Source organism: Mustela nigripes, chromosome 15 (genome assembly GCF_022355385.1).
Source record: "Mustela nigripes isolate SB6536 chromosome 15, MUSNIG.SB6536, whole genome shotgun sequence".
Classification (NCBI taxonomy): Eukaryota; Metazoa; Chordata; class Mammalia; order Carnivora; family Mustelidae; genus Mustela; species Mustela nigripes.
This window is the reverse complement of record NC_081571.1, coordinates 55,025,724-55,053,517: the sequence shown is the minus strand read 5'-3', so window position 1 is coordinate 55,053,517 and position 27,794 is coordinate 55,025,724. Positions and strand designations below refer to the sequence as shown.

The following is a 27,794-nucleotide window of genomic DNA, read 5'->3' as shown; positions in this document are numbered from 1 at the left end:
CATACTGTTAGCAATACTGTTGGCTTTTACATTATAAGAACTCAATCCCTTAAAAATCAGCTATGTTTTGTTTGCAGAATTCTAGTAGTACCGTAAGCCAGCTCAACAGGCTGAATACAAATAGCTTTATTTAAAGTTCAGCACCGTGGACAGGGTTGGGGGGGAACTTGCTGACTGAAGGGAGAAAGAAAGGAAAAGAAGGGAACAGAAAAAGCTAGAAAGAAACGAAGGGAAGAGTACGAGAAGAGAGAAAGGAGAGATGTAGAGGGAGGAGAGGGGAAGAAAGAGGAGATGAGGAGAAGTAGGGAGAAGAGAGACAGTAGGCAAGCAGAAGTTGAGGAAGACAGGTAGGCAGAACAAAGGGGAGAGGAAAGAAGACAAGAACAGAAGGGAAGACAGGATAGGAGGTTCAATTGCAGGAATCAAGATCATTAAAGCAAATGGAAATATCTTGATCAGACTGATCGATCAACAAAAACAGTTTGTTTAATGCCTTATATAACCCTGTGATACAAGAAAAGCAAGCTCTTTGATGAATTATACCATGATTTACTCTGTTTGCATTTCAAAGCATCATTTGAAGCTGATAGATCAAAGATACAGAATCTAGAAAAGCACTAAAACAGAACATGCACTTAGAATTTAATTTTTAACTTGATATAGTGTATTTTTATTAAGCAAATACTTGAAGGTAAACAATATACAATTTATTGTAGCTGCTGACTACGAGGAAGCCAAGAGTAAAAAATTATGGACTTGACTGACACAGAACTAGAGAGACAAATTAGATATGTACACCCAAGGGCAGACAGTGGCCAGTGTCATAAAAGAAGTTCAGGGAAAGTGCAAGGAAGTTCTATGGTGAGAACATTTATTTCTAGGTAAGAGAATCAAAGAGAGCTTCAGGGGTAAAGTGCAGTTTGAGCTGGGCCTTGGGGGATAAATAGCTGTGAACATTTTCAAATGGGAGCAGAGGGAACAGTGTCTGTTGATGCAAGAGAAAAGGAAAGAAAATTGCCTAATGTGATTCCCTAAGTTTTAAAGGAACCTCAGAGTGAAATCCTGGTCTAGCCCATCATTGTGTTGAAGGCATGAACGCACTGCAGGGCCATCAGACTCCCTTCGGTCAAACAGCCCCTTCTCAGACAGCGTCACTTTATGTCTCATTAGCTGACTTTATTCTTTCTCGAACTTATGGCCACACAGCACATTACATTATTTTCAGTCTCTCCCCTCCTCCACCTTCAGCTAGGATGCAGGTTCTATGGAAGCAGGGATTTTATTTTATTCCCAGTCCTCGGGCCAGTGTCTGCTCACAGGAGGCCTCTCTCCAAGTATTTGTGCTACCAGGTTTGTCTGGCAGATCTTAACAATCTGGCAGAAGGACACAGTGGAAGTTCTTCGTTCATGCCTACTGTAAAGTTGTTACCTAAGGTGAGGAGGATATATTGTTTATCTTCCCTTCCCTTTCTTCTTTTCAGACTCTGCACACATTGCTACTTCTGCTGGAAGCACTGCTCTCTTGCTTCATGCCCACCAGCATTACTTCCCGACTCAGAAACCCCTCCTCATCCTTCAAACAGCAGTGCCAACACCAACGGCCACTTTCTGGGTGCCATCTCGGATTAATTCAGGCAGAGTTAGGCTCTCTCATCTCTTCTCCCATGGCCCTGTCACACACTTCTACAATAGCACCTCCGTGGTAAATTTTAGTCTTATAGTCTATGGATCCATATTTTTCCAGCATGTAAGGGTTCCCTAAGGACAACGGTGGCATTTTATGCATCTTTGTATTCCCAGTACCTAGTACTATGGCAGTAAACATAACAGCTGCTCCAAAATGGGGTGACATGTTCACCAAAGTGGGTACAGGCTATGTGAAAGGGCAGAAAAGGGCTAAGCAGGCATCCATTTGACCAAGTACAAGGAGAAAAATCACCCGCACTACCCTTCTAGGAAAGTGTGTTTTGAGACTCTATCTATGGGTTATGGGGAAAACATTCTGGGATCACACACTTTTGTTACTAAAGATAAAAGTTCAAGGTACTGCATTAGCCAGTATATATGGAGGGGAATTGGCCAATAAAACGGACGGAGTAATTTTCACTGGTAGCTGGACTGAAATGATCAGATTCCCTTTGGTGTGATGAGACTATCTGAGAACAAGGCTGTAATCTTCAAAATCATGAAGACTAAGGAGAGGACAAAGGTAGTCACAGAACAATGAGTCAGATGAACTAAGCCTGGGAACCAGAAAACCAAACAGATACTTTGTGTAGAGGGCTCTAAGCTTGGTACCCTTAGAATAGGTCAAAATTACAAAGAAGTTTAAAAGGGTTTAGAAAAATACATAAATAAAAGTTTCTAAAATACTTAAGGTGTCTACTTATAAAGTCTATGCCATGAAAGATAATCACACTCCTTTACTAAATACAGTTTGGTGACAGACAGACACAGACTACTAGACAGAGTAAAACTTGTGTCTGAAAAATACTCAGGTTCTGCTGCTGGGTGTGGTTCTTGCAAGTGTGTGAGCATAAATGCGTTCTAACAAGAGTATTATCTATTTACTTGATCAATCTTAGAGTATTTGCATTATTATGATTATGAGTTTTGTCTAAATTTTTCTACTAATTTTGCTATTCAGTATCATTTAATGGTTTTCCACAAACCTAGGAGTTTCTCAAAAGAAGTATACTGCCCATAAAGCAAGTGAACTCTGGGACTGTTACTTCTGTATTGTAAAGTTCCTTTTCCTAAGATTCTGAGATAGCTTATCTGGTCACATTTCTGTGGAAGCCCTTTCTTTTTCCCATCCAGAGGGCTACCTCCATGGATTGGTTATTCTATACCCCCAAGCTGTGGTTCTGGAAGCATGGAGTTGGAGAAGCACAGAATTCGCTCTAATGATATCACAGAGACTTCCAGAATGCCAGGGAAAGCCTGAGGCTAGCCACAAATACTCAGCTTGTCTTGAACAAGTCTTCTCTCAAAACTATTGTCTTTGTGTTTCTGCGAATGATGTAACTTGTCTGAAACACCCACCTGTCCAAGGCATCATGGGAGTTATGTCGGTTGAGCACCACCCTACCATAATTTTCATCTCTGTAAAGAAAGAACAAAACTAAGTCACACGGAGAGTTACCACAGTATTTGGTACACACTAAATAAGGGAGACAGCAAAGAGCTCACTATTTAGAGCAAGGTTAATTCATTTTATTTCAGGCATAAGAACACAACCATATATTTGTTTTTATCAGTCTCCCCTTGAAAGAGCATGGTGAAAAGAAACAAGTTTGTCAGTACAAATGATCATTATTCTCATATATCCCATGAGATTTCCATATGATTCAACTATGGGATGAGTGTTTTTTTTTTCCTATCTGAGTGTGGGAACATGTATGTGGACATCAACTTTGTGTACATTATAAGAGTCAGTTTCTGCAGGAAGGCAAAAGGTTTCACAAACATGTCTTAAATTTAATTAAGTCCTTTATATCTATACATTTTCATCTGATGGACCTCATATTTTCTCAAGACAAAAAGCAGGAAAATAAGTACCAATATTTATGGTTAAGAAGGCCGATCATTCACAGGAGATTTGGCCCATTTGAACCATGAGAACTGTTTGGTCCTTAAAATAATCCTATGAATTAGGCAAAGACGACCCTGTCATACCCAATTCACAAAAGAAAAAACTGATCAGAGATTTTGTGGTTTTCTTAAGACCAAAAGGTTAGTAAGTGAAGGCATGGATGTAGGACCCAGATCCTTCTATTTCAAACCTTTACTTTTTCTCCTAGTTAACCCTTACTACATACATAGACCTTCATACATAAAATCCCAAACCCTTTCTTATTTTGTGCAGCAGACCTGAAAGTACAGGCAACTTTAGGAAATGTCAAAACATGTAGTAGAGCTTCTGGCCTTGAACCAAGTACCTGAACCTTTTTCATGTTAACCCAACTAAACCTGAAATACAACATTACTCCTGGTTCCGCTCCCCTAATGTTACTCAACACTCTGGAACTATTTGAAATAAAGCTATACAAGAAACTGTGGTAGATAATTAAAAAAGAAAGATGAACAGTGAAACTGAAACAATTCCAGCAAATTTATGCCCTCAAAAATCCCAAGAGAACATTTCCATCTCTCTTGGTATCCATTCCCTAAACTTGTGAGAGAGTAGCAGACACGGGACACATTCTGACCTGAAGAAGAATCGTAACACACAGCCCAGACCTGGACCAGCAGGAGTGGGGAGAGCATCAGAGCCCATTTTCCCTTCGTTCAGCAGCTGCTCTACCATCCAACTTGGCTTCTCTGGCCCTCTATAAATGAGGCATCCTTGGCTAAAAACCATCATTCCTACCAATTATAATTTGCCTTAGACATTTCTATGCTCACACATCTGTGCAAATATTTGCAAAACAGAATTTATGATTCACATTTGACATCACTCCACCACTATGGAAAAATAGAAGTGCCGTATTAGGCTTTGACAGAAGTAGTAAATGTGTGTTACTAGAGGAAATGGTTGTTGTCCAAGAATGTCAACTCCAAATGTCAATGTGAGTCTCTAAATACCCCTATATTCCCTTAAAATAATAAGATTTGGTAACAGGAATTAATAGACATCTTCATTTAACAGTCACAAGTATGTTCCTCAGATAACCATACATGGGCAGTTTAGTAGAAAGTTTAGAGTAAGTATCCTGTAATGTTGAGCTTCTCAACTTTAGCACTAGGACACTACGGGCCTGACAATTTTGTGTTGTGGGGAGTGCCCTGCGCATTGGGAGATGTTTAGTGGCACCCATGACCTCTACCCATTAGATGTCAGGAGTACTCCCTAATTTTGATAACTGGAAATGTCTCCAGCTCTTACCAAACATGCCCTGGGGATAAAACTGCCCTTCAGTGAGAACCACTGGTGTAACAGAAAGACAATGGGTCATGTTAAAAATTTCAACTCCATCACTTAACAGGTGCATAGATTGGACAAGTTATTAACTCTTCTGAGCCTCAGATTCCTCTTCTATAAAATAGAGGACGTAATATCTACCTTGTGTGATTTGTGAGATTTAAAGATGCTTTTTATGTACCTATATGTAAGAGGGCATCTTAAAACTTGTGCCTATGTATATGTGTGATTTATAATAAATATATATGGGCTGGACAAATGTTTATTGTAAATCTATGCTGACAATGAGACAATATGCCTGTAATTGTTTTCAGATCTATAACACTGAGCTAGTAGAAGCAATGCTCAAAACAGACAAAACATTCTTGATGGTAAATGTTTTCCCTTGCAAGGTAATACCACATTTAGCACCCACCCGATATCTAGAGATATATGACCACTGGGACTAAAATGAGTTGAGAATGTGTTGATTTCACTTGAACATATAGGAATTTTAGATAAATTATTATTAAATTTGTAAATTAGGAATCATGCTATTATTTGTTTATTTCAACTGACACGATGAATATACATGAGGAGGCTCCCTGCCATGGATTAAATAGTACCTGTTGGGAAACTGGAAAGTCATGTTCTTTTCAATTTGTCAAAGAGACACAAACATCCATGCTAGTTGTAACAATGAAACTCTGCTTTTTCTCCCTAATGACTCACATGCTCTTTGTTATATAAATCATAAAAATGGTAGAAATATTCTTGAAAATCTGAAAGCCAATGTATGCCTGTTAAACCAAACATTAGGCTATGCAACAAAGTGTTTTAAGGAAAGAACCTGATTTCCAGATGGCCACTAGCTTCCCAGCTGGAGAACAGCTCTACTTGTCCACCCACACACACACACACACACACTCTCTTACTTCTCTTCTTCCGGACGTTTCTTTATCCAGCTGTTGTCCTGTAAGAAAGTCCTTCTTTTGTTCACATCATGAAAACCCTGTTGCCTCAATTTTGTCCCCTGAGAGGTATTCTTCATATCTATCAACAGAAAAATGAAAAAAAAAAACCGAGAGATGCAACTATATGGGACCAAGTGTGAGTTTGTTAACCTGGGTGTCTTGAGAGGCACATCTGATTGGCCATCATCCATCTCCTAGGCTGACAAGTTCAGCACTGTTTCAAAATATGATGCTCTGGTAGGAGAGGACAAATCTCACACCCCAGCATCAGAGATAACATATAAAATTGCTCAGGTGCCAAGTGAAACTGCCAGGGCAGTTCATGATGTCCTGTGCTGCACCCGGGAATATAGAACCATGGGTGTGGGATAAACAAAGCCACGGTCGGTTTGGTGGGTTGGCCATTTCATTCATTCATTCATTCAAAAAAAAATTATATATATATATATATATATATATATATATATATATACACACACACACATTTTTTCTTTATATATACATACAAGGAAAAAATATACACACAAGACTTTTTTACAATGTACTTAGTAAATGATAGTCAAGAAGTCCCGGTGCTTTTGATTATAAGCAACTGAATTCTTTTTTTTTTTTTTAAGATTTTATTTATTCATTTGACAGAGTGAGAGAGATCACAAGTAGGCAGAGAGGCAGGCAGAGGAAGAGAGGGAAGAAGGCTCCCTGCCAAGATGAGAGCCTGATTCTGGGCTCAATCCCAGGACCCCGAGACCATAGCCTGAGCCAAAGGCAGAGGCTCTACCCACTGAGCCACCCAGGTGCCCCGTAACTGAATTTTTTAACTTCAGAGGAGTCAGAGCACAGAATGTCCCACACACAAAAGAACATTTTTGTTGATTTAAAAAAAAATCTTTGCATTGCAATTACATGAGTAAAAGTTATAGCACTCCTACTTTTTCTCTAAGTCTTACATTGACCAATGCTAATTAAGTTAGACTGTTGTGGGGCACCTTGGTGGCTCAGTGGATTAAAGCCTCTGCCTTCGGCTTAGGTCATGATCCCAATGTCCTGGGATCGAGCCCCACATCGGGCTCTCTGCTCGGCAGGGAGCCTGCTTCCTCCTCTCTCTCTGCCTGCCTCTTCACCTACTTGTGATCTCTGTTTGTCAAATAAATAAATAAAATATTAAAAATAAAAAAGTTAGACTGTTGCTTCTAAGCATTCCATATCTATGTAAAAGAATTAAGAGCTATGCATTGTTTTTCTCAGATTTTTAAGCTTTCTGAGTAAGGAAAATATTATCTACATTACCATTTCCTGTGGAAGAAATTTTTCGCGAGGTAAAATTGGACATGCTGGTTTCCAGTAAGGATCTACAAAAAAAATAAGGAGGGGAAAAAAATACAACAATGACTTCAAGAATCTACAAGTGATTCTTTCATTGGTAATGACATTTTCCAATGACATTAAGAAAGTCCCATGACCTGGTATCAGGAATACATGACATCAAGTGTCCCCTAAGAACCTGAGAGTTCTTCTATTCCAATGTATTTATTTTATAGATGTAGAAATTGAGGCCAAGAGCAGCTGATGTCCCCAATGTTATTATAACAAGCAATTGGCTGAATGAGGCCGTCAGTTAATTCATTTATTCAATCAATAAATAGGCATTGGGTGCTTAGAGTATGGTTGACCCTAAGCCAGGAGCTGGAGACAAGAAGATGAATATGAGAAATGCATCAAGTCTATAGGGAGATAGAGACTGGTCAAGTCTATAGGGAGATAAAGACATGGAATTCACAGAAAAATATGCAGAGTACCTGTGGGGAAACCAAAGTGAACTCAGGGCTGCATTACAACTTTGTGAGTCCTAGGCACTTTTGCTTTCATAGGCTTCTTCTTTCACAAACACAGATACACACAGACACACACAGACATACACACACGCATGCCCACACAGTTAAAAAATTATATTTTGTGACTGTTAGTATAAAGATGAAAAATAACTCAGGCTGGCTTACTTAGCAGACTTTCATTATTATAATATTCATTGTTTTCTTCTCTTGTTAAAAGGAATTAAAATTAGAACGTTTTTGTAGGCCCCCCAAAGTATCATAGGCTTTAGGCACTGCTTTTTTTTGTTTAATGGTTAAGTTGGTCCTGGTTTCCCTGAATGTGAGGTTTTCAGTTTTAAAACTGAAAAAGTCCTGAGCAAATGGGAATGGCTGGTCCCCTAGGTGGGGTAGTATGTTTTTTGCAGAATCCGGCCAACTGTACAATGGATGAAATCACAGAGGGACATTAGATCTCAAGTCCGAGGCAAGTCATAGGCCGAGCTTTATCACATCAAAGTTCTATAATTGGGGGGTGCCTGGTGGCTCAGTAGGTTAACCACCTGCTTTTGTCTCAAGAGCTCAAGTCATGATCCTGAGGTTGGCCTCCCCACTCAACCAGAATCTGCTTCTCCCTTTCCTCCTACCCCTCCCCCATGCTTATGCACATGCAATCTCTCTCTCTGTCTCAAAAAAAATAAATAAAATCTTTTTTTTAAAGTTCTATAATTGAACCACATAATCTCCCATAAAATGGGCCCATAAAATGGGCTAATGAAACCTGCCATCATAGGTTTGTGATGATTAAAAATAATGTACACAAACATCAATCATTAAACTTTAAGTGCTAGTCCAATTTAAGACCATACTGTCAGGAAGCTGTTCATAGGTATAACTCGGGGGTTCTAAAAGCCCCTCTCACATTCTGATGCAAAAGTATCTCCTACAATAATTTGCCATAGGACCTGATCATATCATGATTTTTCTTGGGACCTTCTCTTAGAATGTCCACACCCCTACCTGGAGTAGGTGAGAAGTGGAATGTATTGGTGCCCAGACCAGGTCCTGTCTACCTATCTCATGTCTGGCACTATGGACTCATGATTGTTGGTGGGGTTACCTGGTTACACACCCTCCCCACACACTACAACTTACAGCCAATGGTTGAATGACCTAGGGTAAAATGTGAATCTGGTGCCCCAAGGTAGAGCCAATTTATGCAGGTGATTTATGCTTCAGAGTTCACTATGGGATCAGACTAAAGCTAAACTAACAGAGAACATATCCTTGCTCAGCCCCTTCCTCTGCCTCTACTTCCTGCTTCCCTTTCTCCTCTCTCCTGAGAGCTTACCCTCAGTAAGTTACAGGCACCCACATTCCTCTCAGGCACTGCTTTTAGGAACCCAACCTGAGACTACCATTACTACCAGAAGGTAGAAAGATCTGCATTTAAAGGATGCTATTTGCTGACTGTTACTTTGAGTGTGTCATAGTCCAGCTCCCCCATCTATCAAAGGACGTGAAAAAGCTGTTCTGAAGATCAAATTAGATGACATTTGTAAAGTGTTTAATTATTGACCAACATACTGAAAGCATTCAATTTTTTAAAAGATTTATTTATCTGAGAAAGAGCATGAGCAGGGGATTAGGGAGAGGGAGAAGCAGACATCCTGTGGAGCAGCGAGCCCAATATGGAACTTGATCGCAGGACCCCCGGAATCATGATCTGAGCCAAAGGCAGACACTTGACCAACTGAACCGCCCAGGCACCCCATCAAAATGCTCAGTTTTTAACCTCATGCCTCTATCATCTTGGAAGCAGAGAACAAAGACATAAGGCAGGTGTGTTTGGGTGTAGGGAGGGGAAGGAACAGCCTTAAACTTGGACACTGGGCATGCAGGGAGTGTGGGCAGCCTCTGGCTAGCTGTGTTTGAAGGTCACCAAAATTTGGCAGAAGGGGGTGGGAAAGAGGCAATGTGAAGACAAACTTCAATCTCAACTATTTGTTCATTTCCCCCTTGGTCTGGCCCAGCTAATCTGGGCTCTTGGCTAACCTTCTGCTTCTCAAAGGACTCCCATAAATTCTCTTCCTGAGCTTGTAAATACCGAGAGAGCTCATAGCTGACTGAACTGAGATTCTGCAATGGACAAAATGCTGAATGTATATTTGATTATACATTTGCAAAGACTGAAAATTACATGTAAGACACAGGACAAGGTAAATGGAGAAAAGGTATTGTTGTAATTGTCTATTTGCCTATGTCTACCAAAAGACTAAGTGTCCCGGGGTAAAAGGTAAGTCTTTCCCATCTGTATATCCTGGGTCTGGGACAGAGTAGATGCTCCTCAGGTGCTTGTTATGGGCTGAATATGTCTCCCCTGAAGTTGATATGTCGAAGCCCAGTACCCAGTACCTCAAGTTATGACTGTGTTTGGAGGCAGAGCCTTTAAAGAGATGATTAAATTATAATGAGATCATTAAGTAGGTCCTCATCCAACCTGTCTCATGATTGTATAAGAGAGGAATTTTGGACACACACAGAGAGATACCAGGGATGTATGTGTACAGAGAAAAGCCCATGTGAGTACACGAAAAGTGGCCATCTGCAAGCCACGGAGAGAGACCACAAGAGAAAGCAAATCTGACAGCATCCTGATCTTGGACTTGTAGCCTCTAGTTCTCTTCTAGAACTGTGAAACTATACATTTCTGTTGTTTAAGTCAACAGTCTATGGTCTTTTGTCATGGCAGACCTAGCAAATAAATAGAGTGCTTATGGGAAAAGGGATTTAAATGTTCTTAAAACAGGTCATTCAAAGAGCTCTGGGTCACACTGTCTCTGATCTGTGCCCTTTGTGTCATCAACTGTCCTACTGCTGGGGCCATAATAGCACCTGTTCAGAATGGGGCACTCCCCAGGCATTGTCTCATCCTCATCCTATACTCTGTGAGATAGCAATTATCATCTCCATCTCCCAGACAGGACATCTGAAGTTCAGGGAGAGGATGTAACACCTAAGGTGGGAAGAGGCAGAATCTGCCTTCTAAACCAAAGCCACCTCTTTCTACAGAGACCGGCAATAAGGCTCATACTGAGTCACTGCAAGACTGGACCAGTGCCCTGACATTAGCGTGAGAGGAAAGGGAGACCCCAGCGGCCCCCACCTGACTCCTGACATCTCAGGCTTCAGAAGTGCTATGAGCTCTGCCGGCAGTGCCCAGCAGGAGAACCTGGACGGCATCTGCAGCAGACAAGGCCTCACAGAGCAGGATTCTCTGGGTGCTCTCTGATATTCTCTTGGTTATGGAAAGATATCTATGCAAAAACTTGTACAGGAATGATCATAACAGCATGCAAAACAGCCAAAAAGTGGAAATAGCATAAACGTCCACAGATGGATGAATGGGCAAAGAGCACGTGGTATACAACAGGAAAGTGCTACACTCATAGATTTTACTCAGCAATTTTTCAAAAATGAAGTTTTGATACATACTACAACATGAATGAACTTGACACACGCTCATGAGGGAAGCCAGACATAACAGACCACAGGCTTATGGTTCTACATGGATGTTATTTTTTAGATTTTCTTTGTGGTTCTACCATATCTCACCTCAAGTCTCTCCCAAGCAAGTCTTCTGCTGTCCCTTTAAGTTCTGCTGGTTAAAGAGGAGCATTCAGACAAGAATAATAATTTAGATGCTTATATATTAATTTATAATTTATCCCATTTGATTTTCACAACATTTAAGAGTGATATAATTCCACAACAACACAGATGGACTTAGAGGGCATTATGCTAAGTGAAATAAATCATAGAAGAAGACAAATACGATATGATTTCACTTATATGTGGAATCTAATACAAACAGACAAATAAACAAAGAAACAGAGACAGACTAATAAATACAGAGAACAAACTGGTGGTTGCCAGAAGGGAGGGGGATAGAGGGATGGACAAAATAGGTGAAGGCGATCAAGAAGCCCAAACTTCCAGCTGTAAAATAAATACTAAGTCACTAAGGTAAAAGGTAGAGCATAGGGAATATAGCCCATAATACAGAATAACACTGTATGACAGCAGATGGGGACTGCATCTGTCTCTGCATCCGACTCACCACTGTAAGTGGTGGGCACTAACACAAAGAATTGTTAAAATCACTATGTTCTAGAGGCACCTGGGTGGCTCAGTGGGTTAAAGCCTCTGCCTTCAGCTCAGGTCATGATCCCAGGGTCCTGGGATTGAGCCCCACATTGGGCACTCTACTCAGTGGGGAGCCTGCTTCCTCCTCTCTCTGTCTGTTGCTCTGCCTACTTGTGCTGTCTCTCTGTCAAATAAGTAAATAAAATATTTTTTAAAAAATCACTACATTCTATACCTGAGACACATTGTAGGACAACTATACCTCAGTTAAAAAAAAAAAAATTAGAGTGATACAATCCCTACCTCACAGAGACAGAAGCAAAGGCTCAGATCGAGTAACTAATGAGTGGCAAAGCTGAGACTCAACCTGAGGTTTTCTAGCTGGAAGCTCATCATTTTTTCCCCTATGTCAGGGACTCCCACATCATCAGCACTTCCTGCAAAGTTGTACAGAGAAAAGCAGGTATCTCCTCTTTACCTTATATTTAGAGAATGGCTCTAATCAGATCCAACATTCTGCTAGAGGGACTGACATTTTCATGCCTCCCATAGCTAGGTATTCTCCAGAAGTCCTAGTTAAGTGGAATCAAGTGAGATAAGGCATGCATGAAGCTCATGGCCTTTTACCTCATTCTCCCTGACAATGAGTGGCTTCAGCTGTCCTGTAAACACCTCTCTGGCTCCACCCCAGAGTCTCTGTAATACTTTCTAGGGAAGTTTCCTACAAACCCACTTGCTTCCTCTAGGACACCTGGTTCTATCTCATTGCCTCTTCCATGAAAGTCCCCAGGAAGAACTTAGCCTTTTGTTCTTCGTGCTTCCTCTTCTCTCAAACTAGAATGCATGCAGAAGTTAGGAGCAGCCATCATGGGACCATGGACCAACCATGAAGACTAAAGTTACATACTAAGCATAGCAGAGCGGGAAGCTGAAGGAGCCTGGGCCTTGATAGAATTACAAAGCTGCCACAGTAGCCCTAGATGATCTAGCTCTTGACTTCTCCTTGCAAGAAAAAAAATAAACCTCCTAGTTTGTTCAGAAGATTGCTTTTCCATATTTTTATTATACAAGATTAATGCTCTTCCTATCTGTTATGAGGTCCTTGTGGAGCAAATAGAAGCTGGGAGATATAAAAAGCCCACGGTGGTCTACAAAATATAAGATATCCGTAACTCTTGGGGCATCTGGGTGGCTCAGTCATTATGCGTCTGCCTTTGGCTCAGGTCGTGATCTCTGGGTCGCTGCTCAGTAAGGTGTCGGCTTCTCCCTCTCTCTCACGGCCCCGCCCACTGCTTGTGCTTTCTCTCAAAGAAATAAATAAAATCTTTTTTTTTTTTAAAGATTTCTGACTCTTTTATTAGTAAAACACTCTTTCTTGCAATATGTCTATGTGTTCAGTGTTCTTAGCAGAAGGGATCACTTGTTGAGTCCCTACTATTGCTTCAGGTTGAGCCGCGTGCCTTATGAGTGTTATTTTATTTAGTCCTTCCAAATGAGTACTATTACCTCTAATTATAGGAATCCCAAACTCAGAGAGGTTAAATAACCTGCTCAAGGTCACACAGTAAGTGGAAGAACCAGGAAGTATAATTAGGTCCCTATGACCAGAACACCAAGGCTCTTTTGAGTACATGATACTACCTGTCACCCTAAGTACCATGTGATATAACCCACACCAGACACAAGGAAATGCCCTGGAGTTCTGAAAAATGGAAGATAATGGAAGAGTTTCTGGGAGGAGCAGCAGCAGTGAAGGGCTGCCCCAACATCTCTGGACAGCTCAACCTCGAGCCTCACTCTTGCCTCTACACGGAAGCCATGAGTGGCCTGGCAGGATTCCTGACCGGACTCCTTGCCTGGATCTATCTCCCTATTAGATGACTTAATGATGCTTCATACTCTTTTTTAGCCCCGGGCTGTCTGTTGACACAAACTAAATGAGAAAGGAACATGTAATATATTCCATTTTCAGGTGATGGTAGTTTAATAAATATGCAAGAGTATTTTTTTTTCCTAATAAAAGTGACTAATATTATGAGAAAATAAATTTTTCTCATTAAATCTACATGTGTTCCTCTTTTTGTAAGATTTTATTTATTTATTTGAAAGAGTGCTTGACAGCAGGGGAAGGAGCAGAGGGAGAGGGACAAGCAGACCCCATGCTGAGCGCAGCTTGATGCCATGACCGCAAAATCACAACCGGAGCAGAAACCAAGAGTTGGCTGCTCAACCGACTGAGTCACACAGCGCCCTGCATGTGTCTCTCTTATACCTCCCACACAATCTCCCTCAGCCCCACCTTCTCCTTTTCCTCCTTAGGACTTAGCGGCCATGTTGCCCTAACCATTTCCCCACATCAGCCTCTTTGGTGGCCCAGAACCATTCCTAGAAGCTCTGATCTAAAACCTCTAAAGTGTAAGACCCTGTTTCATCCACCTTTCATGCCTTGGAAAGTTTACTGCAGTGGAACTCTTTCCATCTTACCCAGAATATAAAGCAGTATTGTGGGTATATGAATATTTCTTGTACTGTTATTGAAATGGATCAACAACACGTCTTTGAGAATAACCCTTATTAATAATTAATATTAATTAAATATCCTTTTGTCAAGTGAACCAGAGATAACAAACCTCTTAAATTGATAGTGTCAAGAATATCTACAGCCGAATTTTATTTTTAGGGCATTTTTTAAAGAAATTACTTATTTCAGGGACTCAAGTTATCCTGTTTCAAACCTACTCAGACACCTTTGTGTCTGTATGTCTATAAGGTGTCTAATAATGACATCTTAGTAGCCTCGGTTTGGCCAATTAGACTTATTTCTAAGTGCTGCCCTTCAGTTTCATTCCAATTAAGTTTGTAACTTTTCAGGAGAAAGATAGACTCTAACGTCAGCTTCTCAAAAAGCTGTTACCAGTGTATATGCCTAACAATGGCAGATAACCAACAATGGTACTTTAAATGTGGAAATTTTATGGGAAAAGAGGTGGGAAAGCTGTCTGTCTCTATTACACTGGACACTACAAAAGCCTTTCTCTTTAAGGCATCGAATGCATAAGTTGAAAATTCTGATATGAAATCATGACATCAAATCAATAAAGATAGAGGAAAAAACTTCTCAACCTCTGGCCCATCTTTCATTTCCTCTTTTGTGGCCAAACACCAGAAAAAGCTGGTTTTTACCCCATGCCTACAGCCAACACACAAAGACATCTGTTTTTAGATTTTAGGTGAGATCGCTCTTCTTAAGCTCTGAATCACAAAAGCAATCACGTTTCTTCTTTCTCTTTGGGTGTATCTGAAACTATCAAACATCTCCTATTTCCTAAATTATCCTCTTTTCGGTTTCTCTTTATTTCCTTATGGTTGTTCTCAATTCCCTTCACTGTTTTCTATTTGTAATAATAGCACTTTCCCAAGAGCCTTGAGGTCCATTAGGTTAAGCCCAATCTCAGTTCCAGCTCCTCCTGTCCCAACTCTAAAATAATTTCCTGGACCACTTCCTAACTGAGCTACAGTCTTTACAGTCTTTTCCCTCATCATCTGGGTCTTCTTGTCAAAAAGATTGTGTATCTCATTCTTCCCTTCCTGCACAAGGACAAAATGTCTCTTGGCTTATGTAACAAGGTCTTTACTACTCTCTGCTAATGTTCTCTTCAGAAAGATTGGGTGAGCAAAGAAACTGGAATGGGGTGTTGCATAGAGGAAAGGGAATAGGAAAAGTGAGATTGAAAAGGGGAAAATAAGATGATAAAATAGATAAGAGAAGAAAGGAGTTAAAAAAAGGAAAACTCAATGTGACTGCTGGTATTTGGGTCATGTGATCGTGTCAGCAGCATGGAGCTCTGTTTTTATATTTATATATAATATATTATATATATATATATATAATCTCATTTAAAACCCACACACTCCAGGCTTTAAGGTTGATGTTATCATTATCTTCATTCTACACCTAAGTGAAACTGTGCGATAAATGATTTCAATGGAGTCAGAGTCTTTTTTTCAGAAGGTAGGGCAGAGTTGGAAATGTGGGCAGTGGGTGAAATTACTGGTTTCTGGAAAGAGGTTTTAGGATGAATAGTTTGCCTGAGGCTCCATAGCCCGTGCACAAGTTGGGAATTGACCCGGCAACAAAGTTCCTGTCCCTAGAAACCCAGGAAACAAAAAGAGGCTGGCAGGTGGAAAGTAACAGGCTAAAAGAAAGGGAAAGAAGAATGACATTTCCTCTACCATGGATCCCTGATGGACCTCTACTGAGAAAGAGATCAGACTAGGCTTTTTTGGATCATTTTGCCAAAGTATAATAAGATCAGCACTGAGTCATACTTGATTATTTTCACTGCTCCAAAATCTTCCAATTTACCAAGCTTCTAATACACTTAGACAAACTGATATCTTTACGAAAAAGAGCAAACGTGAACACTCACCTAGAGGACATCACTATAGTGATGGAAAGTATTTAAAAGATAATGTAAGATAAAGAAATAAAAACAGCAAAAAATGGGTAAAGACTGGCAGAGGTCTATGCCCTGGTGGTATTCACCTTTGTGTATGAAAGTCTGGGTGGTTTCACAGCCCAATGATTGTGCCATACCCACTAGTCCCTGTTTCCCAGAGATCACTGGTAAGCGGGAAAAAACCCCTAGAAACTGGCAAAGAACAAATGCCATCAAACTGCTTTCCGTAGAAGAGTAAGAGGAAGCTGGTAATTACAAACCAATAAACACAAGCCTTAGCTTCTGGAAGACAAATAAAAACAAACAACCCATTAGCACCCAAAAGAACATGAAATATTATGTAAGAAGAAAACAAACAGGTCTTCGTGAAGTGCAAACATTAACAGGTCCATTTAAATTAATGGATTGCGTTTAGCCTTCACATGCAGTGTAGAGGCAAATCCAGTAATTATCAGGCTGTTAAGGATTCATTTAGCCTGCTGCGATGGTTGGAAATTTGCTATTTCTTTAGTCATGCGATCTCACAGTCTGAGCTTAGCACTGAGAAACTTGCTCACTAGCAGTGAAACAGTTCCAAACGTATGCAAGTGAAATCTTTCAGCAGCCAGAGGTCTACAGGCCACTGGTTTTCTGGTACCCACCAAAACATTTTCTGGTTGTTCTATTTTTAGTGTGAGCCGGTCACCATCTCTTTTCCACAGAATGACAGCATCGAGTTCTAGCCTGAAGAGTTCTACTCTCTGGGACAATGATCGGTTTCAGTCTATAGAAGACACTGATTTAGGGCTGCCTGGGTGGCTCAGTCATTAAGCGTCTGCCTTTGGCTCAGGTCATGATACCAGGTCCTGGGATCGAGCCCCACATCCGGCTCCCTGCTCAGTGGAGAGCCTGCTTCTCCCTCTCCCACTCCCCCTGCTTGTGTTCCTGATCTCGCTATCTCTGTCTCTGACAAATAAATACATGAAATCTTAACAACAAAAAAAAAAATACACTGATTTAATACTCATTAATAAAAATGCTATGGAACAAAAGTTATCTATCACCTGAGCCCTTCACGAGCTATTTTCAGTTTTAGCTGAAAACATTTGTTAAATGAGTGAAGACCCAAATTCTTAACCATGGACTATAAGCCAAAACCTCATTAGTTAACATAAGTACTTCACCATGTTTCATATTCACAATGGCTCTGTCATGAGGTCATTCTTTATTACAGTCTTACACTGTACCATCTTTTTTATTATACCAGTAATACTTCTCAAAAGAAAATGTGAAAAGTCAAAGAAAGCACAAAGAAAAAAAATGAGACACCTTTCATCAATATCATTATTTTCTTCCAGGGTTTTCTTTGCCTATTAGATCCTACTGATCAACATTTTTTCAATGTCATTAAAAATAATTAAATGATCATTTCTTCTGCAACTAAAATATATTTCATCTTATGTGTCTATGAATATAACATAACTTCTCTGGTGTTTCCAACAAAACCATACAAAAATCTTTGATCACACCTCTGATTATTTTCTTTGGATGAATCCCTAGAAGTCAAATTGCTTGCCAAGGGGTATAACCTCTAAAACCTTTTTGATCCCTATTGTCAAATCTCCTTCCTGAAAACCCGTACCAGCTTATAATGCACCAGCAGTATACAAATGTCCACACATTCACCAGCATTTAGAATTGTCACTTATTAATCCTTTAAGAATTTAATAAATGAAAGTGGAATCACTTTACCTCAATTTCATATTTTCATAATTGTATCCATTATTTTATTTATTTTGTGAATTCTCCATTGATTTATATCATGTGCTTCTTACTGTTCTCTTATTCTCATCATATATCAGTAATAGTGATTTTTACTTTTCCAACTTTCACTTGCCTGCTAATTCTTTTTTTTAATATTCTCTCTTTTTCTTTAATCTTTAATTTTTAATTTTTTATTTTTTATAAACATATAATATATTTTTATCCCCAGGGGTACAGGTCTGTGAATCACCAGGTTTACACACTTCACAGCACTCACCAAAGCACATACTCTCCCCAATGTCCATAACCCCAACCCCCTTCTCCCAACCTCCCTCCCCCCAGCAACCCTCAGTTTGTTTTGTGAGATTAAGAGTCACTTATGGTTTGTCTCCCTCCCAATCCCATCTTGTTTCATTTATTCTTCTCCTACCTACTTAAGCCCCCATGTTGCATCACCACTTCCTCATATCAGGGAGATCATATGATAGCTGTCTTTCTCTGCTTGACTTATTTCGCTAAGCATGATACGCTCTAGTTCGATCCACGTTGTCGCAAATGGCAAGATTTCATTTCTTTTGATGGCTGCATAGTATTCCATTGTGTATATATACCACCTCTTCTTTATCCATTCATCTGTTGATGGACATCTAGGTTCTTTCCATAGTTTGGCTATTGTGGACATTGCTGCTATAAACATTCAGGTGCATGTGCCCCTTCGGATCACTACGTTTGTATCTTTAAGGTAAATACCCAGTAGTGCAATTGCTGGGTCATAGGGCAGTTCTATTTTCAACATTTTGAGGAACCTCCATGCCATTTTCCAGAGTGGTTGCACCAGCTTGCATTCCCACCAACAGTGTAGGAGGGTTCCCCTTTCTCTGCATCCTCGCCAGCATCTGTCATTTCCTGACTTGTTAATTTTAGCCATTCTGACAGGTGTGAGGTGATATCTCATTGTGGTTTTGATTTGTATTTCCCTGATGCCAAGTAATATGGAGCACTTTTTCATGTGTCTATTGGCCATTTGGATGTCTTCTTGGCAGAAATGTCTGTTCATGTACTCTGCCCATTTCTTGATTGGATTATTTGTTTTTTGGGTGTTGAGTTTGCTAAGTTCTTTATAGATTTTGGACACTAGTCCTTTATCTGATATGTCGTTTGCAAGTATCTTCTCCCATTCTGTCAGTTGTCTTTTGGTTTTGTTAACTGTTTCCTTTGCTGTGCAAAAGCTTTTGATCTTGATAAAATCCCAATAGTTCATTTTTGCCCTTGCTTCCCTTGCCTTTGGCGATGTTCCTAGGAAGATGTTGGTGCGGCTGAGGTCGAAGAGGTTGCTGCCTGTGTTCTTCTCAAGGATTTTGATGGATTCCTTTCTCACATTGAGGTCCTTCCTCCATTTTGAGTCTATTTTCATGTGTGGTGTAAGGAAATGGTCCAATTTCATTTTTCTGCATGTTTGCCTGCTAATTCTGATTGTTTTTATCAGCAGCTTTCACTTTTCTAATTATCTTTCCCCTTATGAATTCTTTCAGTCTTTAAAAATTCCTGTAGACCATGCATGAAACTTGTTTCTGACTTCAAAATCCAAGCAATCACCAAGACCCACAACTCTGCTCCTACATATCCGTTATAGGATGTCTTTCCCTATTGGCACTACCAATTCAAGCTACCACAATCTGCTCACTATTTTAACAGCTTCCTTGATATATTCCTGGTCTCTAGACTTAATCTCTTCTAACCCATTCTCTACCAAAGAGTCACCATCTTGCTTAAAACTTTTCAGTGGTGCTCCATTTCTGTCAGGCTAAAAGCCAAGTTGTTAACAAGGCTTACAAGTCCACACACCCTCCTGTCTCATCTCTCCCCACTCCCCATTCCTCACTCAAGCTCTAGTTTCAGCCACACTAAATCATGCTAATTCCCTGAAGGCTTCATCCATTTTATCACCCTTAGGCTGTTGCTTATGCTATGCACTAGGCCCCAAACAGTCTTTGTTCTGAACCTTTCCTCACCCCTTTACTCTCTTTTTAGGAAAGACTTCTATTCATTCTTTAGGTCATATAACCTCCCAGAAGCATTCAGTGACAACATTGCAACCTGGCCCCCACCTCCCCAGGATGAGTTAAGGGCCCTACCAAGTGTTCAAATAGCAAAGAGTATCTCTCAGTAAAAACATTTACCAAACAGACTGCCTGTTTGTGTGACTGACTATTCTTCTATCCCTAGAGCAAGTACACATGGGCACACATGTGCGCACGTGTGCTCACACACACACATACACACACAGACTAAATCTTGAAAACTGTAAACAAGACCATCCTCTCTACAGTTGTGTTTCTACAAACTTATTAGAGTATCTGGCACATAATCAGTTCCAGAGGGATATTCATTAGACAGACAAATGGGATTAATTAAATGTTTATGCGTGCTTTCTTAAAAATTTTTTTAAAGTATTTTATTGTTACATGGAAACTCTATTACATATGGATTTACTCTGGTAATGGTGAATCCCTTTCCAATTGATATGTGATTCTTCCTTTGTCACATATAAAATTCTTACATATTCTAGAATGCTTCATGATTGTCTGTCTTGTTCCAGAAAGTTGTTTTTAGTTTCTTATAACAGAAATAACATTTTAATTACTGTCTTTTTTATAAAACATTTTAATACCAGTGCAAGCACCCCTCATTAATTTCCTTTGTATAAATTCTATCAACTATTCTAACCCACTTATTTCTTTCATATAAACTTTAAAACATTTCCTTTAGTTCCAAAATAAATATTTTATTGGAACTTTTGATCAGAATTGCATGAGTCCTATAAAATGAATTCAAAAGAGCTGACATTTATGATATTCAATCTGTCCATCTAGGGACAGTACTCAAAGAAGCATTTACTCAAGAAATTCTTCATGTCTTACAATAAATTTCTGTGGTTTTTTAAAATTGGGTCCCACATTTTTCTCATGGGGATTTTTTCTTGATGTTTCACATATCTTGTGCTATTGTGAAAGAAATAGTAAATATATATATTTACTACCTCTTTATATATTTATATAAAATATATTTATATATTTATTTATATTTATTTCTTCATATATATATATGTATATATATATATTTCAATAAGAATTCTAAATTTGGGGGGCACCTAGGTGGCTCAGTCAGTTAAGGGTCTGCCTTCAGCTCAGGTCATGATTCCAGAGTCCTGGGATCTAACCCTACATGGGGCTCCCTGCTCAGCAGGGAAATCTGCTTCTCCCTCTGCCTGCCACTCCCCCTGCTTGTGCACGCACACTACAGTCTCTCTCTCTCTCTCGCAAACAAATAAAATATTTTTTAAAAAAGATTTTAAAAATTTTCTAAAAAAATTCTAAATTTTCTTTGTATCTACTGGTGCTGTGAGACATGCATGATCATACAAATTACCCTTGGTTCAAAGTAGGATCACAATTCAGTCCAAGTGTATCTGGATTCCAGCCTCCCACAGTTTTTTCTATACGGATTCCTTTCAAACTTTTACCTAATGAAAAAAGCAAGAACACTGGAAAGGAATGGGGAAAAGGGCAGAGTTATAGGAGGACATTTTTCTGCAAAACCTTTTAAGTAAAATTAGCTCTTAGTGCATTTGTACCACGTGGCATCTGTGCATTTTCTCAAATACCACCAGTCTCTGGGATGTGTATGTTCCAGTTTGAAAAGTATGGTCTATAGTTCACTAGCTCCCCCCAGGAGAATCCATAAAAGGATACTTAATTACATTTTAGACCAGGGGAACTTAGGTCAAGAAATGCAGAATAAATTATTTAGATGCTTGGAGTTCTCAAGTATACAATTACGATGAGGATTCAGCACTGTTGGTTCTCATGTCTAGAAGTAAGCTAGTTGTCATTTAATGGGGAGCCATAAAAGGCACTCTTCCAATTAATAATCACAATAAAAGGATGACTTGTATCCTTAATAAGTTTAGCAACTGACATAAAATGCAATCTAATAAATATAGCTGTCATTTGAGAAAGCATCCATTTGAAGAAGGGTCTCTCCCAAATTCTAAAATCACACAGATTTTTACAGTGATAAACTAGAAACACTTGAACATATCTGATGAAGACTCGTGATTAAAAAGTAAACCGTGAGAAACTAATGACAGTACACAGAAATTTTACATAAAACCCTTATTCCAAAGTTCTCAGCAAGAGAAAAGGAAATTTGATCAATCAATGGCCTGGAAGCAGGTAATATCAGAAGATACGCTGTGTGGGACAACAAAGATCTCCCTTGACCTCTTGGCCAAGGATTTTACCACTTTTTTCATAAAGAATGCTTCAAGTTAATGCCTGGATCACAAGGATATTCTCAGTTAAATCATGTTTACTTAAGTTGACTGCTTAGTGAATTAGATACCACAGTCTGAGTTTAGTCATTCAAAACATATGCTCTCTGTTTTGTTTACAGAAAAATTAGTTCTTTAGGTATTTCAGTCAAAACTCCAGTGTTGGGAAAGACATTGCAACTACAGAATGGTAGCTGGGGTAGGGATGTCACAGATGGGGAGCACCACTACCTCCAAACACATACCACATTGCCTTCCTGCAGAGGGGCTGACTGCTCCTTGGATTAAAACCCTGGGAATACAATGTTTCACAGGACGACCCGTAAACCACAAATAAAAATGTATCTCATTACGTAATAGTCATACCACACGCACAAGTATTACTGGATAAGGAAATTCTTGTTTCCGTATCATTTTAGCTTTTTTATAAAGCCAGAGGAAAGCACATTTATTGCTCCTACATATTTTATGTGAAAGAAATTTGAAAAATCATTGAAAATTTCAGTAAGACAAAAATCAGGCTTCTTGTTCCAATTCTGGTAACCATGTCTTGGCAAGTTGCTCGACACTGATATGTTTCGTTGTCCTCATCTAAAAAATTCACGCATTAGACTAGATAAGGTTATGCTCCATTCTTATCAGAAATTTCTGTCACGGGAATCAAAGATTTACATGAAGCTAAAACTTAAATAAAAACCCTGACCTGTTTATCTGCATTCTGTCTAACCTGACATTTAAAATCAACCCAATGCTTTTCTAAAATTTTTACTGATAACATTTCTCAGTTTTCTCAGACTGATTGTCCCAATAAGCCCTGGAGTACGACAGATATCAGGAAGACCACATCTGCTTTATAAACTGTGGAAGTGATGACCGGTTTTAAATTTGATTCCCTTTACTGAAAAGTAAACTTACAACCCACAAATGCTGTACTTTAGCTTTCTGATTACTATAAATGTTTGAAAGCCAGGTTATAAAATTCCTCAGTAAACCTTTGGGAATTGAGCTCTAAACCCCTCTGAGACACACATGACCTGGTCAGCAATGGGAAGCAATGAGAAGGCTAGAACTTAAGGCAGAGCCTCAAGGCTCTTGGGAGGGAGACCCTCTAGTGGGCACAGAGCTACTACTTGCAAACTGCATGCATCCAGGAGTTTGAGTCCCAAGGCTCTATGTCATAAATGGAAACAGTGGAGAAAAAAACATGAGTCAGACAAGTCAGCTTTGTTATCAATTATAAAGGAAAGCCTGGTTAGGATAATTTTTCTAATCCTATCAAAGAATCAGTTTCTAAAGCCAATTTTCAGGACTAGAATATGAATAGAGGTTGAAAATTGCCCCCCATCTACATTAACTAATTCTTGGGTTAGAACTCAGGATATAACACAGACAAGTTGGCCAAATACACATGAATCCCTGGAGGACATTATGTGCCCCTTCCCCACCTGCTGCCAGTTCATGTCACCCTGCTTTATTCCTTGGTACACTGTGCAAGAAATGTGGTTTTTCTTATTTGGGGAAGATGGGGTAGAGGGGGTATGGGCTTGTCATCTCCCCCTCACAGCTCAGTGCTTGCAATGTTTTTAGCAGTCAAGAAAAACAAATCCGTAAAATAATGGAGTACACCATAAAAGCATCATCTGTGAAAACAGGGAGGTCCTCTTTAAAAATGTTTTTATAGTCACTTGCAAAATAGAATTGCCTTGAAGAAGTTACTACCCTTACAGGTGATCGGATTCACCAGCTGACAGCTCCCACACGGAAACTCAAAGAGGCTTTCATTTCTCTGCTACCCATAATTGTGTTAAGTTGCAGAAAAGTTAAAAGGCAATACCATCTCAAATCACAAGAAGCAGCAGAGCTGTTGACAAGCAGAATAGCCCCTTGGGAGCTGTCGAAATTTAACTGGAGAAACGACAAAGTTAATACAGTAAGTTTTCATTGCAGTCATTTGCAAAATACACAGGAAAAGTAATACAAGGAAAGCAGATACATTTATGTTTGAAAATATCATTCAACTTACCTCTCTTGAGGCAAAAACCAGGACCTTTTGTCTAAACTGTCTGCAGCGATTCCCCAGGTGGATCCTGCTGAAACTAATGTGTACCCAGAGTTAAATGAGTGTCCTTTCTACCTCTACTTCACTGTGTTAATGAATAGTTCTGCGGCTTTTCCCTCAGTGGCTGAGTCACCCAGGGAGGAGGTGGGTGGTGTGAAAGAGGGTGTCACCTTATATAAATACCAATTCAATTAAAACAGGCTCACTCATGGACCTACTGTCTCTGTTTGGCGAATTCTTGTTCTAAGTTATGGCCTCGTTATGCCAAAAAGAATGTACTCCTGTTATCGCCCTTTTAATTGATATCAACAATGCACAGAACAAGGAGGCATAGTACCCAATCCATTTTGGATTCTCTCTTTTTTTTTAAAGGATTTTTTTAAAAATTAATTTATTTGACAGAGAGAGAGAAATCACAAGTAGGCAGAGAGGCAGGCAGAAAGAGAGGGGGAAGCAGGCTCTCTGCCGAGCAGAGAGCCCGATGTGGGGCTCGATGCCAGGACCCTGGGATCATGACCTGAGCTGAAGGCAGAGGCTTAACCCACTGAGCCACCCAGGAGCCCCCCATTTTGGATTCTCTTAAAAAGCAAAACCAAAACTTAAGGTAGGGAGAGTTTTTCTCTATCTACCCATATTGGCTTGGAAGGCACAACACAAGAAGCACACTGCTCACTGGAACCATATCCTTTAGGAGAGAGAAGGCCTTTGAAATTCTGAAATCAGAAACTAAGAAAGGACACAAATTCTATACATGAGATATTTTATAAAACTATCAGAGGAAACAAGCATTATGAAATGTAAGAATTCTGATCCTTTCATTATTTCAACGTAGATAACAATGTGAAAGAGACGCTTGGAACGTCTTTCACATCTAAGGGCAGAAGTAGACTCTTGTGTTAACCCCTGCTCCGGGGAGGAAGCAACAACATAGAAAAGCCATGCTTGGTGGGGGTTCCCATTACAGGGTCTGAAATGTACCTTCCATCGTAGCCAGAGAGACTTTACATGAAGCTCAGCAAACCTGGGACATTGCCAAGCAAAGCCAAGTCATTAGAACTTCCTGGGTCATCTTTCTTCATCCGTCATACCAACAATTAACCAAATCCTCCCAGTTTCAAGACAGCTCCTGAAAACTACAGGCCAGCTGAGCTATAGTCACAGAAATGACCATAACAACAAGTAGAAGTGTTCAGACGGGAAGGCACAGAAATTGTAGTATGCAGTCATTATACTCTGGGACACCACTTCCTTAATAGGCCCTTTTTCTGGGCTGAAGAATTTGAAAATCTAAAATGGAAAATTTTCTTTAAAAGTAACATACAGGGGTGCCTGGGTGGCTCATGGGTTAAGCCTCTGCTTCCTCCTCTCTGTCTCTCTCTGCCTGCCTCTCTGCCTACTTGTAATCTCAGTATGTCAAATAAATAAATAAAATCTTTAAAAAAAAAAAAAAAGTAACATACAGGAGTGCCTAGGTGGTTTAGTGGGTTAAGCATCCACCTTCGACTCAGATCATGATCCCAGGGTCTTGGAATCAAGCCCCACATCGGACTCTCTGCTCAACAGAGAGCCTGCTTCTCCCTCTCCTATTTCCCCTGCTTGTATTCCCTCTTTCTCTGCTGCTCCCCCTGCCTGTGCTCTCTCTCTTTCTCTCTGTCTCTCTGTCAAATAAAATCTTTTAAAAATTAAAAAAAAAAATAAAAGTAACTTATATATACATGTATATTCCATCCTTCCACAGAATTTTATAAATGTAAAAAATTTTAGAAATATGTTCTGAACTTCTGTGATGCCTGTAAATGTTGGTTAGATTGAGGCGGGATATTAATACTATAGATGAGAAAGTTGAAAAAACATGTTTGTTCAATTCAAAAAATAAATTAGAAGTTATATTCAGCATGATTCAGCATTCATTTAGCTAAAAGAAGGGCTAAAACAGTTTCAGAGCCAGCTTGTAGGAACAGGCAATAACTTACATTACAGAATGTTTAAATGTATGTTTTTGTCCTCATAAAATATAGAACCAGAAAAATAAGTTTTTAAATTTTAATGAAGTCAAATCTACTGCCCAAGATACGTCTTAGGCTTTTGAGCTTCCAAGCAATTATTTCTGCCTGTAATTGATGGTTCCTCTCATCCGGCAGGAATCCATACCACTAAGCCACACCAGTGTCTTTTCATTTAGAACCAAATCTTTGACTCAAGAAGGGGTTCATTCTAAACACTTGGGGAAAATTCACACCTCCTCCTGGCTGAGCAGACATTCTGCAAAAAGACTGCTAAGAATTAAGAATCTCAGAGTTTGAAGAGGTCAGTCAATAATGTGTTTGGGTGTGGAGGTGGCCAGATAGGTTTGGTCTCGGTTTCACTCAAGCCTCGAGCATGCTTGGAATACTTGGTCCACCGGCCTATTTCGCTGTATCTGAGTTCATGAGGTCTCTTTAGAACATGAGCTCCTAGGCTGGGATGTTTTATTGCAGGTGCCCAATGCCAATTGCTTGGTAGTGGCTGCCTGGAGGGATATGATGAGATTTGTAAAGCAACTTTTGACTTACTCAGGAGTGCCATAATTTTAATTAACATTATCTGCCACGCATCTCAGAGGGGGGATTTTTTTGCGGAATATAGCTCCTAAAATAGAAGAGTGGTTTTCCTGTTTTTCCCTTTTTTTAAATAAAGCAATGCTTTTCTATATATTATACCCAATGAAACAATCAGCCAAAATGAGCCCTTACTACTACATAATAATGAAAATAGCAAATACATAGCACTGTTAATGCATTAGGCATTGTTCTAAGCACTTTTCATACATTAATTTAATGATTGTTTTTAAATGATTGTCACCTTCTACAATGGTCTAAATGTTTGTGTCCCCCGAAATTCATATGTGGGAATCCTAACCCCCAAAGAGGGTAATGGTGGGTTGTTGGGGCCTTTGGGAGGTGCTAGGTTATGAGGGTGGAACCCTCCTGGATGGGATTGTATTCTTATAAAAAAGACCTCTCAGAATTTTCTAGCTTCTTCCTTCAGGTGAGGCCACAGTGATAAGGCACAGGCTTTAAACCAGGGAGAGAAGCCGTCCCCCAACTATGCTGGCATTTTCATCTTGGACCCCCCAGCCTCCAGAACAGTGAAAATTAAATTTCTGTTGTTTGTAAACTGCTTAGTCTGTGCTATTTTGATATAGCAGCCTGAATGGACTAAGATACCTCCTCGCGCCAGACAGATTCCAAAAATGATGTGGAAAATGAAAAAAAAAAAAAAAAAAAAGCAAATGGGACAAATAAGCATCTCGAACTTCTCTCATCTATTACATAGGTCACGCTGGGGTTGAAAAAGAGTCCCCCTTTTTCCTCCCAGATGGAAAAAAT

The 27,794-nt window shown here is 39.7% G+C and overlaps 1 protein-coding gene across 7 annotated transcripts in view; it reads right to left on the bottom strand.

Moving 5' to 3' along the window:
- The window catches only part of SCEL (sciellin), a 324,048-nt gene that overhangs the window by 81,642 nt on the left and 214,612 nt on the right, over positions 1-27,794 (bottom strand). For 5 of the 7 annotated variants that reach the window (XM_059377691.1, XM_059377694.1, XM_059377695.1 and 2 more), the window contains exons 1-4: positions 24,391-24,534; positions 7,165-7,226; positions 5,839-5,956; positions 3,046-3,105 (exon numbers count right to left, since the gene is read on the bottom strand). In XM_059377691.1, the coding sequence (XP_059233674.1) occupies positions 3,046-3,105; positions 5,839-5,956; positions 7,165-7,207 (221 nt within the window). In that variant the 5' untranslated portion in view covers positions 7,208-7,226; positions 24,391-24,534. Of the gene's footprint in view, positions 1-3,045; positions 3,106-5,838; positions 5,957-7,164; positions 7,227-24,390; positions 24,535-27,794 lie in introns of those variants that run through there. The other 2 variants (XM_059377692.1, XM_059377693.1) reach the window with 1 other exon arrangement.